This window comes from Salvelinus namaycush, chromosome 17 (genome assembly GCF_016432855.1).
Source record: "Salvelinus namaycush isolate Seneca chromosome 17, SaNama_1.0, whole genome shotgun sequence".
Classification (NCBI taxonomy): Eukaryota; Metazoa; Chordata; class Actinopteri; order Salmoniformes; family Salmonidae; genus Salvelinus; species Salvelinus namaycush.
Window position 1 is genome coordinate 36,521,918 of NC_052323.1, and position 13,571 is coordinate 36,535,488.

The window sequence follows — 13,571 nt, forward strand, 5'->3', positions numbered from 1 at the left end:
TTCTGTGTCTGTCTCTGTGTCTGTCTGTCTCTGTGTCTGTTTATCGCTGTGTCTGTCTCTGTGTCTGTCTGTCTCTGTGTCTGTCTGTCTCTGTGTCTGTCTGTCTCTGTGTCTGTGTCTGTCTGTCTCTGTGTCTGTCTGTGTGTCTGTCTGTCTGTCTGTCTGTCTCTGTGTCTGTCTGTCTCTGTGTCTGTCTCTGTGTCTGTCTGTCTCTGTGTCTGTCTGTCTCTGTGTCTGTCTGTCTCTGTGTCTGTCTGTCTCTGTGTCTGTCTCTGTGTCTGTCTCTGTCTCTTTGTCTGTCTCTGTGTCTGTCTGTCTCTTTGTCTGTCTGTCTCTGTGTCTGTCTCTCTCTCTGTCTGTCTCTGTGTCTGTCTGTCTCTGTGTCTGTCTGTCTCTTTGTCTGTCTCTCTCTTTGTCTGTTTCTCTCTGTGTCTGTCTCTCTCTGTGTCTGTCTCTCTCTGTGTCTGTCTGTCTCTGTGTCTGTCTCTCTCTTTGTCTGTCTGTCTCTGTGTCTGTCTCTGTGTCTGTCTGTCTCTGTGTCTGTCTCTGTGTCTGTCTGTCTCTGTGTCTGTCTCTGTGTCTGTCTGTCTCTGTGTCTGTCTGTCTCTGTGTCTGTCTGTCTCTGTGTCTGTCTGTCTGTCTCTGTGTCTGTCTCTGTCTCTTTGTCTGTCTCTGTGTCTGTCTGTCTCTTTGTATGTCTGTCTCTGTGTCTGTCTCTCTCTCTGTCTGTCTATGTGTCTGTCTGTCTCTGTGTCTGTCTGTCTCTTTGTCTGTCTCTCTCTTTGTCTGTCTCTCTCTGTGTCTGTCTCTCTCTGTGTCTGTCTCTCTCTGTGTCTGTCTCTGTGTCAGTCTGTCTCTGTGTCTGTCTATGTGTCTGTCTGTCTCAGTGTCTGTCTCTGTGTCTGTCTCTGTGTGTGTATGTCTGTCTATGTGTTTGTCTGTCTCTGTGTATGTCTCTCTCTGTGTCTGTCTCATTCTGTGTCTGTCTGTCTCTGTGTCAGTCTGCCTCTGTGTCTGTCTCTCTGTGTCTGACTCATTCTGTGTCTGTCTCTGTGTCTGTCTGTCTCTGTGTCTGTTTATCGCTGTGTCTGTCTCTGTGTCTGTCTGTCTCTGTGTCTGCCTCTGTGTCTGTCTGTCTCTGTGTCTGTCTGTCTCTGTGTCTGTCTCTGTGTCTGTTCATGTGTCTGTTTGTCTCTTTGTCTGTGTCTGTCTGTCTCTGTGTCTGCTTGTCTCTGTGTCTGTCTGTCTCTGTTTCTGTCTGTCTGTCTGTCTCTGTGTCTGCTTGTCTCTGTGTCTGTTTGTCTGTCTCTGTTTCTGTCTGTGTCTGTTTGTGTCTGCTTGTCTCTGTGTCTGTGTCTGTCTGTCTCTGTGTCTGTCTGTCTCTGTGTCTGCTTGTCTCTGTGTCTGTCTGTCTCTGTGTCTGCTTGTCTCTGTGTCTGTCTCTGTGTCTGTCTGTCTCTGTGTCTGTTTCTGTCTGTGTCTGTCTGTCTCTGTGTCTGCTTGTCTCTGTGTCTGTTTGTCTCCGTGTCTGCTTGTCTCTGTGTCTGTTTGTCTCTGTGTCTGTGTCTGTCTGTCTCTGTTTGTGTCTGTCTGTCTCTGTGTCTGCTTGTCTCTGTGTCTGTGTCTGTCTGTCTCTGTGTCTGTCTGTCTCTGTGTCTGTTTCTGTCTGTCTCTGTGTCTGCTTGTCTCTGTGTCTGCGAGTCTCTGTGTCTGTTTGTCTCTGTGTCTGTTTGTATCTGTGTCTGTTTGTCCCTGTGTAGATCACTGATGATGAGGAGGATAGTGATGATGATGAAGATGTATGTCTCTTACCACCCTCAGTGCCTCCATGGGCCACATCAACTCCATTGGCTCTCTGGACCGAGCATCAAAGGTTGTGGGGTCGTCGGGGGTCGCCATGGCGGAGATGGCCATGTCGTGTCGTAGCATGGCAACGCTCAGCCGCCTGGCGCCATACGGAGGGGAGGCTCCGCCCCCTTATGAACTGTCACTCTCTGTAGAGGAGGTGGTGAGTGATGGATGCATGGATCAGTTGGTTAATTGGTTGATTGATTGGTTGGTTGATTGGGTGATTGGTTGGTTGATTGGTTGGTTGATTGGTTGATTTGTTGGTTGGTTGGTTGGTTGGTTGGTTGGTTGGTTGATTGGTTGGTTGATTGGTTGGTTGGTTGGTTGGTTGGTTGGTTGGTTGGTTGGTTGGTTGGTTGGTTGGTTGATTGGTTGACTGGTTGGTTGGTTGATTGATTGGTTGGTGATTGATTCTTTGATTGGTTGGTTGGTTGACTGTCCAGGTGCGTGATCTGGAGGAGAGGCTGGTGGAGAAGGAACTCGAGCTGAAACAGATGAGGAGGAACCTGGATGAGAGTGAAGGAGCCATCGTGCAGGTGATGAGTAGACCTGCTTGTGTGTGTGTGTGTGTGTGTGTGTGTGTGTGTGTGTGTGTGTGTGTGTGTGTGTGTGTGTGTGTGTGTGTGTGTGTGTGTGTGTGTGTGTGTGTGTGTGTGTGTGTGTGTGTGGGGGGGGGCATGTAGGTGTGCATCTATAACTCTCTCTTTCTTATTCTCCCTCCCTCCCTCACTCTTCTCTGTAGGTGTTTGAAGGTAAACAGCGTCTGTGGGAGAAGGAGTTGGAGGAGTTGAAGCATCTGTACACCGCCAAGCTGCGTCAGGTTTCCCAGCATGCCCACCATTCAGAGCGTGCACTGCAGCTGCAGCTGTACAAGGCCCAGCAGGAGACGAACAGACTGCAGGAGGAACTGGATGCTCTGACAGGGGGGAGACAGAGAGAGGGTCAGGGGAGTCTGAAGGAAACCAGCCCTACTCTGGAGGAGACTCAGTGGCAGGTGAGAAGTTTGGAGGATGGAGTGGGGAATGTGAGGGGTAGGAGGATGGAGTGGGGAAGATGAGGCGGTAGGAGGATGGAGTGGGGAAGGTGAGGGAGTAGGAGGATGGAGTGGGGAAGATGAGGGGGTAGGAGGATGGAGTGGGGAAGGTGAGGCGGTAGGAGGATGGAGTGGGGAAGGTGAGGGGGTAGGAGGATGGAGTGGGGAAGGTGAGGGGTAGGAGGATGGAGTGGGGAAGATGAGGGGGTAGGAGGATGGAGTGGGGAAGATGAGGGGGTAGGAGGATGGAGTGGGGAAGATGAGGGGGTAGGAGGATGGAGTGGGGAAGATGAGGGGGTAGGAGGATGGAGTGGGGAAGATGAGGGGGTAGGAGGATGGAGTGGGGAAGGTGAGGGGTAGGAGGATGGAGTGGGGAAGATGAGGCGGTAGGAGGATGGAGTGGGGAAGATGAGGGGGTAGGAGGATGTAGTGGGGAAGGTGAGGGGGTAGGAGGATGTAGTGGGGAAGGTGAGGGGTAGGAGGATGTAGTGGGGAAGGTGAGGGGGTAGGAGGATATAGTGGGGAAGGTGAGGGGGTAGGAGGATATAGTGGGGAAGGTGAGGGAGTAGGAGGATATAGTGGGGAAGGTGAGGGAGTAGGAGGATGTAGTGGGGAAGGTGAGGGAGTAGGAGGATGTAGTGGGGAAGGTGAGGGGGTAGGAGGATGGAGTGGGGAAGGTGAGGCGGTAGGAGGATGGAGTGGGGAAGATGAGGGGGTAGGAGGATGGAGTGGGGAAGATGAGGGGGTAGGAGGATGGAGTGGGGAAGATGAGGGGTAGGAGGATGGAGTGGGGAAGATGAGGGGGTAGGAGGATGGAGTGGGGAAGATGAGGCGGTAGGAGGATGGAGTGGGGAAGGTGAGGCGGTAGGAGGATGGGGTGGGGAAGATGAGGGGTATGAGGATGGAGTGGGGAAGATGAGGCGGTAGGAGGATGGAGTGGGGAAGGTGAGGCGGTAGGAGGATGGAGTGGGGAAGGTGAGGCGGTAGGAGGATGGGGTGGGGAAGATGAGGCGGTAGGAGGATGGGGTGGGGAAGATGAGGGGGTAGGAGGATGGAGTGGGGAAGATGAGGGGGTAGGAGGATGGAGTGGGGAAGATGAGGGGTAGGAGGATGGGGTGGGGAAGGTGAGGGGTAGGAGGATGGAGTGGGGAAGATGAGGGGGTAGGAGGATGGGGTGGGGAAGATGAGGGAGTAGGAGGATGGAGAGAGGTGGGTCCATGAACTAAGAAGACGGAGGACAGGCATAGAGAGAGGAGGATTTGACTGAGGGATGCTGGTGAAGAGCAGGGTTTATTTATCATCCTCTGTCACCACCCCTCCCTCTTTACCTTTCAGGTGTGTCAGAAGTCGGGTGAGATCTCGTTGTTGAAGCAGCGGCTGCGTGACTCCCAGGCGGAGGTGACCAGCAAGCTGTCAGAGCTGTTCCAGCTGAAGACCCAGCTGAGAGAGACAAGAGGAGAGCTGCAGAGCTGTGATGGACAGATAGACACTCTGCAGACAGCCCTACACGGTGCGCAACCACGACGACAGGGGAAAGAGGGAGCGGAGGAGAGTGGGACACTAGGGTCTCGAGGATCAGGAGGGGCATCAGGTATAGATATTTGTTTATTTAACCTTTATTTAACCAGGAAAGGCCCATTGTGACCCATAGTCTATTTTTCAACTGGAGACCTGGCCAAGAAGGCAGCAACAATTTATTTCACCTTTATTTAACCAGGTAGGCCAGTTGAGAACAAGTTCTCATTTACAATTGCGACCTGGCCAAGATAAAGCAAAGCAGTTCGATACATACAACAACACATAGTTACACATGGAGTAGAACAAACATACAGTCAATAATACAGTGAAAAAATAAGTCTATATACAATGTGAGCAAGTGAGGTGAGATAAGGGAGGTGAAGGCAAACAAAATATATATATAAATAAATAAAAATATAAAAAGGCCATGGTGGCGAAGTAAATACAATATAGCAAGTAAAAAAAAACACTGGAATGGTTGGTTTGCAGTGGAAGAAAGTGCAAAGTAGAGATAGAAATAATGGGGTGCAAAGGAGCAAAAATAAATAAATGAATACAGTAGGTAAAGAGGTAGTTGTTTGGGCTAAATTATAGATAGGCTATGTACAGGTGCAGTAATATATGAGCTGCTCTGACAGCTGGTGCTTAAAGCTAGTGAGGGAGATAAGTGTTTCCAATTTCAGAGATTTTTGTAGTTCGTTCCAGTCATTGGCAGCAGAGAACTGGAATGAGAGGCGGCCAAAGGAAGAATTGGTTTTGGGGGTGACCAGAGAGATATACCTGCTGGAGCGCGTGCTACAGGTAGGTGCTACTATGGTGACCAGCGAGCTGAGATAAGGGGGGACTTTACCTAGCAGGGTCTTGTAGATGACCTGGAGCCAGTGGGTTTGGCGACGAGTATGAAGCGAGGGCCAGCCAACGAGAGTGTACAGGTCGCAGTGGTGGGTAGTGTAAGGGGCTTTGGTGACAAAACGGATGGCACTGTGATAGACTGCATCCAATTTATTGAGTAGGGTATTGGAGGCTATTTTGTAAATGACATCACCGAAGTCGAGGATTGGTAGGATGGTCAGTTTTACAAGGGTATGTTTGGCAGCATGAGTGAAGGATGCTTTGTTGCGGAATAGGAAGCCAATTCTAGATTTAACTTTGGATTGGAGATGTTTGATGTGAGTCTGGAAGGAGAGTTTACAGTCTAACCAGACACCTAGGTATTTGTAGTTGTCCACATATTCTAAGTCAAAGCCGTCTAGAGTAGTGATGTTGGACAGGCGGGCAGGTGCAGGCAGCGATCGGTTGAAGAGCATGCATTTAGTTTTACTTGTATTTAAGAGCAATTGGAGGCCACGGAAGGAGAGTTGTATGGCATTGAAGCTCGCCTGGAGGGTTGTTAACACAGTGTCAAAAGAAGGGCCAGAAGTATACAGAATGGTGTCGTCTGCGTAGAGGTGGATCAGAGAATCACCAGCAGCAAGAGCGACATCATTGATGTATACAGAGAAGAGAGTCGGTCCAAGAATTGAACCCTGTGGCACCCCCATAGAGACTGCCAGAGGCCCGGACAACAGACCCTCCGATTTGACACACTGAACTCGATCAGAGAAGTAGTTGGTGAACCAGGCGAGGCAATCATTAGAGAAACCAAGGCTGTCGAGTCTGCCGATGAGGATGTGGTGATTGACAGAGTCAAAAGCCTTGGCCAGGTCAATGAATACGGCTGCACAGTATTGTTTCCTATCGATGGCGGTTAAGATATCGTTTATGACCTTGAGCGTGGCTGAGGTGCACCCATGACCAGCTCTGAAACCAGATTGCATAGCGGAGAAGGTATGGTGGGATTCGAAATGGTCGGTAATCTGTTTGTTAACTTGGCTTTCGAAGACCTTAGAAAGGCAGGGTAGGATAGATATGGGTCTGTAGCTGTTTGGGTTAAGAGTGTCCCCCCCTTTGAAGAGGGGGATAACCGCAGCTGCTTTCCAATCTTTGGGAATCTCAGACGACACGAAAGAGAGGTTGAAAAGGCTAGTAATAGGGGTGGCAACAATTTCAGCAGATAGTTTTAGAAAGAAAGGGTCCAGATTATCTAGCCCGGCTGATTTGTAAGGGTCCAGATTTTGCAGCTCTTTCAGAACATCAGCTGACTGTATTTGGGAGAAAGAGAAATGGGGAAGGCTTGGGCGAGTTGCTGTGGGGGGTGCAGTGCTGTTGACCGGGGTAGGGGTAGCCAGGTGGAAAGCATGACCAGCCGTAGAAAAATGCTTATTGAAATTCTCAATTATAGTGGATTTGTCGGTGGTGACAGTGTTTCCTATCTTCAGTGCAGTTGGAAGCTGGGAGGAGGTGTTCTTATTCTCCATGGACTTTACAGTGTCCCAGAACTGTTTTGAGTTTGTGTTGCAGGAAGCAAATTTCTGCTTGAAAAAGCTAGCCTTGGCTTTTCTAACTGCCTGTGTATATTGGTTCCTAGCTTCCCTGAAAAGTTGCATATCACGGGGGCTGTTCGATGCTAATGCAGAACGCCATAGGATGTTTTTCTGTTGGTTAAGGGCAGTCAGGTCAGGAGAGAACCAAGGGCTATATCTGTTCCTGGTTCTAAATTTCTTGAATGGGGCATGCTTATTCAAGATGGTGAGGAAGGCATTTTTTTAAAATATCCAGGCATCCTCTACTGACGGGATAAGATCAATATCCTTCCAGGATACCTCGGCCAGGTCGATTAGAAAGGCCTGCTCGCTGAAGTGTTTCAGGGAGCGTTTGACAGTGATGAGTGGAGGTCGTTTGACCGCTGACCCATTACGGATGCAGGCAATGAGGCAGTGATCGCTGAGATCTTGGTTGAAAACAGCAGAGGTGTATTTGGAGGGCAAGTTGGTTAGGATGATATCTATGAGGGTACCCGTGTTTACGGAATTGGGGTGGTACCTGGTAGGTTCATTGATAATTTGTGTGAGATTGAGGGCATCAAGCTTAGATTGTAGGATGGCTGGGGTGTTAAGCATGTTCCAATTTAGGTCGCCTAGCAGCACGAGCTCTGAAGATAGATGGGGGGCAATCAGTTCACATATGGTGTCCAGAGCACAGCTGGGGGCAGAGGGTGGTCTATAGCAGGCGGCAACGGTGAGAGACTTGTTTTTAGAGAGGTGGATTTTTAAAAGTAGAAGTTCAAATTGTTTGGGAACAGACCTGGATAGTAAAACAGAACTCTGCAGGCAATCTTTGCAGTAGATTGCAACACCGCCCCCTTTGGCCGTTCTATCTTGTCTGAAAATGTTGTAATTAGGGATGAAAATGTCAGAATTTTTGGTGGTCTTCCTAAGCCAGGATTCAGACACGGCTAAAACATCCGGGTTGGCAGAGTGTGCTAAAGCAGTGAACAAAACAAACTTAGGGAGGAGGCTTCTAATGTTAACATGCATGAAACCAAGGCTATTACGGTTACAGAAGTCATCAAAAGAGAGCGCCTGGGGAATAGGAGTGGAGCTAGGTACTGCAGGGCCTGGGTTCACCTCTACATCACCAGAGGAACAGAGGAGGAGTAGGATAAGGGTACGGCTAAATGCTATGAGAATTGGTCGTCTAGAACGTCTAGAACAGAGAGTAAAAGGAAGTTTCTGGGGGCGATAAAATAGCTTCAAGGAATAATGTACAGACAAAGGTATGGCAGGATGTGAATACAGTGGAGGTAAACCTAGGTATTGAGTGATGATGAGAGAGATATTGTCTCTAGAAACATCATTGAAACCAGGTGATGTCATCGCAAATGTGGGTGGTGGAACTGAAAGGTTGGATATGGTATAGTGAACAGGGCTAGAGGCTCTACAGTGAAATAAGCCAATAAACACTAAACAGAACAGCAATGGACAAGGCATATTTACATTAAGGAGAGGCATGCTTAATCGAGTGATCATAAGGGTCCAGTGAGTAGAGGTTGGTTGGGGTCACGGCGATCCAGACAGCTGGCCGGGTAGATGGCTATCGGTAGTAAGATAGCATAGGATGGAAGTCTATTTTTTTTTATTTTTTTTAGACACCTCGTGCGTTTCCGTCGGTAGATTAGTGGGGTTCCGTGTGGTAGAGGGGATCAATCCAATTGGCAAAATAGATATAGTGACCCAAGAAAAATTGTCCGATATACTTATTCAGATAGCAGCCGATAAGACAGCTAACGATTAGCGGGCCCCAGATGAGCGTTCAGGTAACGTTGCGACGGAGGTGCCAGTTGGATAACTCCCTCGGGCAGATAATGTCGGCAGTCAGTCGTGAAGGCCCGATGGGGCTCCGCATCTGCAGCAACAACAACAACAACAACAAAAAACAACAAAAAAAACGGGTCCGGATAGGTGACTGTAGCCCAGGAATGGCTGATGGAACTCCTCAGCTGGCTAGCTTCAGAATAATTTAAGTTTGCTCCGGGATCGACGTAAGCCAATAGTCACACGGTTTGCAGCTAGCTAGCTGCGAAATCAAGGTGCAAACGTCCAGAGCCTGCGGCTGAAATCCGGGGACACTGAGAAAAATAGGCCCGGTATGCTCCGGTCCGAGTCGCGTTGCACAAAAGTGTCGATAGATTATCGAGCTGAAGGAATAGCTGAAGACCACAACGTGGGCAGCTGAAACACCAACGCTAGCCAGCAAACCGGCTAACTTCTGGGCAGCTTCAGATCAGCTACTGGCTAGCTTCTAGTTAGCTTCTGGGTAGCTTCCGGCTAGCTTCTGGCTAGTTTCGGCCGGCTTCTGGTTAGCCTCTGGCTAGCTACCACTGTGGATTTTCAGATTTGAGGTAAATAATACTTTTTTTTTGTAATTGGTGAGGCGGGTTGCAGGAAAGCTTTTGTAGTTGAGTTCTTGGATAATAAAATATATAAAGATATGCGAAGAAAGGTGTAAATATATATGTATACAGGACACGACAATACGAGGACAAAAAAAGACGTCTGAACTGCTATGCCATCTTGGAACAATGAACAATCAATACATTACAGAATTAAAACATACAACAACATGATCCAGTCTAAAAAAAAGCATTTACACTCTTCTGTAACAATCTCCCATCAATATTTTAAATGCATTCAGTGGCACTAACATATCTAGATGAATCATGGATTGTAGACTATTCCATGCCTCTGGTGCACAACAAGAGAAGGCAGTCTTGCCTAATACTGTGAATATCCTGGGGACTTTAAGTAGCAACCACCTAGCAGATTGGGTATGGTAACTGCTGGTGGTGAAGGAGACCAGACTACGGAGGTAAAGAGGGAGTTTACCCAAAAGGGCTTTGTAGATGAACACATACAAATGTATCTTTCTGCGCATATAAAGTGAGGTCCAACCTATCATTTGGTACAATGTGCAATGGTGGGTGAGTGACTTGGCATTTGTAATAAAGCGTAAGGATGCACAGAGTCCAGTCTCTGTAAGACAGAGGAGGCAGCATGATAAACAGAGTCCAGTCTCTGTAAGACAGAGGAGGCTGCATGATAAACAGAGTCCAGTCTCTGTAAGACAGAGGAGGCTGCATGATAAACAGAGTCCAGTCTCTGTAAGACAGAGGAGGCAGCATGATAAACAGAGTCCAGTCTCTGTAAGACAGAGGAGGCTGCATGATAAACAGAGTCCAGTCTCTGTAAGGCAGAGGAGGCTGCATGATAAACAGAGTCCAGTCTCTGTAAGACAGAGGAGGCTGCATGATAAACAGAGTCCAGTCTCTGTAAGACAGAGGAGGCTGCATGATAAACAGAGTCCAGTCTCTGTAAGACAGAGGAGGCTGCATGATAAACAGAGTCCAGTCTCTGTAAGACAGAGGAGGCTGCATGATAAACAGAGTCCAGTCTCTGTAAGACAGAGGAGGCTGCATGATAAACAGAGTCCAGTCTCTGTAAGACAGAGGAGGCTGCATGATAAACAGAGTCCAGTCTCTGTAAGACAGAGGAGGCTGCATGATAAACAGAGTCCAGTCTCTGTAAGACAGAGGAGGCTGCATGATAAACAGAGTCCAGTCTCTGTAAGACAGAGGAGGCTGCATGATAAACAGAGTCCAGTCTCTGTAAGACAGAGGAGGCTGCATGATAAACAGAGTCCAGTCTCTGTAAGACAGAGGAGGCTGCATGATAAACAGAGTCCAGTCTCTGTAAGACAGAGGAGGCTGCATGATAAACAGAGTCCAGTCTCTGTAAGGCAGAGGAGGCTGCATGATAAACAGAGTCCAGTCTCTGTAAGACAGAGGAGGCTGCATGATAAACAGAGTCCAGTCTCTGTAAGACAGAGGAGGCTGCATGATAAACAGAGTCCAGTCTCTGTAAGACAGAGGAGGCTGCATGATAAACAGAGTCTCTGTAAGACAGAGGAGGCTGCATGATAAACAGAGTCCAGTCTCTGTAAGGCAGAGGAGGCTGCATGATAAACAGAGTCCAGTCTCTGTAAGACAGAGGAGGCTGCATGATAAACAGAGTCCAGTCTCTGTAAGACAGAGGAGGCTGCATGATAAACAGAGTCCAGTCTCTGTAAGACAGAGGAGGCTGCATGATAAACAGAGTCCAGTCTCTGTAAGACAAAGGAGGCTGCATGATAAACAGAGTCCAGTCTCTGTAAGACAGAGGAGGCTGCATGATAAACAGAGTCCAGTCTCTGTAAGACGGAGGAGGCTGCATGATAAACAGAGTCCAGTCTCTGTAAGACAGAGGAGGCTGCATGATAAACAGAGTCCAGTCTCTGTAAGACAGAGGAGGCTGCATGATAAACAGAGTCCAGTCTCTGTAAGACAGAGGAGGCTGCATGATAAACAGAGTCCAGTCTCTGTAAGACAGAGGAGGCTGCATGCATATACAACAAGTCATCATAATCAATTACAGAGAGAAAAGTGGCCTGAACAAGCTTCTTTCTAGCCATAAGCGGGAAGCACGCCTTATTACCAAAATAAAAACCCAACTTCAATTTGTGGTTCTCTGTAGCTCAATCACTACAGCATGGCGCTTGCACTGCCAGAGTTGTAGGTTTGATTCCTGGGGCCACCCATACGTTAATGTATGCAGCATGACTGTTAGTCTCTTTGGATTAAAGCGTCTGTTAAATGGCATATGTTATGTTTGATTGTTATATATTTGTGAGACTAATGTTACTGTGTTGGCTAATAAGCTAATTGGTGATCATCAAAATGTCTGTCTCTCTATCTCTCTCTCTGCCCCCCTCTCTCTTTATCTCCAGGCTCTACAGAGGAGCGTCTGCGAGCAGAGCTGTTGTTAGAGCGTCGTCAGAGCGAGGCCCAGGCTACGGCCTTCGAGCAGGAGAGACAGACGTGGCAGACAGAGAAGGAGAAAGTGATCTGCTACCAGAGAGAGCTGCAGGCCAGTTACCTGGACATGTACCACCACAACCAACTACTGGAGAGAGAACTATACCTGCTCAGAGGAGGAGGAACGCTGGAGAGGGAACTGCAAGATGTGAGGGGAGGAAGAGGAGGAGGAGGAGAGATGGGAGACTACAGTAACGAGTCACTGGAAAGGGAAGTGCAGGAGGTGAGGAGAGGAAGAGGAGGAGGAGAGAGAGAAAGAGGAGAGGAAGACAGTAAACCTCCCCCTGGTCTTCCCTGGATAGAGAGGATAGAGTCATCTGAGATTTGACTGAGTGGACACTAGATGGGGGGCCCATTCCAAACCAAACACTCGCCCCCTCTTCCTATCTCCTTGATGAAGACTCAGGCTTCTTACAGACTTGAAAAGACAGGAGGGCCCCAATCCAAACCAAATCCTCACCCCTTATCTTCATGTCCTTGTGGAGGTCCCAGTTCCAATTCCAAAACAACTCTGCACTCCTACACTCCTAGACCTGTATGAACTAGACTGAATAGTGTGCATGTATAATCAGCAATACAATGATACACCCTCTCTGGTACTGTTTATTGGAGTTTCCACTTCCTGTTTCAATCCTGCAATCAATGATAACTTCCTGTTTCAGTCCACATATCAATGACAGCGTATTAGAGTCGAGAACACTGTACATTCCCTCAAGCACGACCCTGACCAAACCTCACTTTAGAGGGCTGCTTGAATGTACAAATCATAATGATAATAATAATAATAATAACCTATTTGTAATTGTTACTTTATCTAATTTAGTTCTGTGTGTATATAATCAACCAGTGTGTTCCTCACAGCCGTTCTGTGGGCTAGTTGAAGTTCAGACACTGACTGGGGTAAAGTAAGGGTAGGCTGTCTCAAATAGCACCCTGTACCCTGTATAGTACACTACTTTTGACCAGGGTCCTGTAGCAGTAGTGCACTATATATGGAATAGGGTGCCGTTTCAGATGCACCCTAGGACGTTGTTTAAAAGGATCTAAAGGGATTTAGGATTTGTCCCAGTGTGTTGTGGCGAGGTGAAGTGTGGTGTGATGTGGTGAAGTGAGGTAAGGTGTGGTGTGGTGAAGTGAGGTAAGGTGTGGTGAGGTGAGGTGTGGTGAAGTGAGGTGTGGTGAAGTGAGGTGAGGTGTGTTGAGGTGTGGTGTGATGTGATGAAGTGAGGTGAGGTGTGGTGAGATGTGATGAAGTGAGGTGAGGTGTGGTGAGGTGTGGTGAGATGTGGTGTGATGAAGTGAGGTAAGGTGTGGTGAGGTGAGGTGTGATGAAGTGAGGTGTGTTGTGAGGTGAGGTGAAGTGAGGTGTGGTGTGATGAAGTGAGGTAAGGTGTGGTGAGGTGAGGTGTGATGAAGTGAGGTGTGTTGTGATGTGATGAAGTGAGGTGTGGTGAGGTGTGGTGAGGTGGTGAGGTGAGGTGTGGTGAAGTGAGGTGAAGTGTGGTGAGGTACGGTCATTACATCTGTGTAATAATCCAGGCTGTATCACACCCGGCCGGGATTGGGAGTCCCATAGGACGGCGCACAATTGTCCCAGCGTCGTCCGGCTTTGGACTGGGTAGGGCCGGCATTGTAAATAAGAATTTATCCTTAACTGACGTGCCTAGTTAAATAAAGGTTAAATAACATAGAATAATAATACGTCTGTGGTGTGTACAGTAGGCCTAATGTAAATGACATGAAAAGTTCTCTTCATTCAGGGAGCGTCCAGGGAGCTGGGCTCAGAGAGGAGACAGCTGTACCACTGAGTTAAGTAGGATTACTAGACCATCACACGCCAGTACATGGATGCTATTGCTCTGCCATTAACAAGGAGAATTTTAG

The 13,571-nt window shown here is 48.3% G+C and overlaps 1 protein-coding gene across 1 annotated transcript in view; it reads left to right on the forward strand.

Moving 5' to 3' along the window:
• The window catches only part of n4bp3 (NEDD4 binding protein 3), a 53,158-nt gene extending 40,303 nt beyond the window's left edge, over positions 1-12,855 (forward strand). The window contains exons 5-9 of the mRNA XM_039012005.1: positions 1,822-2,008; positions 2,292-2,384; positions 2,591-2,842; positions 4,217-4,472; positions 11,600-12,855. Coding sequence (XP_038867933.1) covers positions 1,822-2,008; positions 2,292-2,384; positions 2,591-2,842; positions 4,217-4,472; positions 11,600-12,015 — 1,204 coding nt within the window. The 3' untranslated portion in view covers positions 12,016-12,855. The remainder of the gene's footprint in view (positions 1-1,821; positions 2,009-2,291; positions 2,385-2,590; positions 2,843-4,216; positions 4,473-11,599) is intronic.
• Positions 12,856-13,571: the final 716 nt, after the last annotated feature.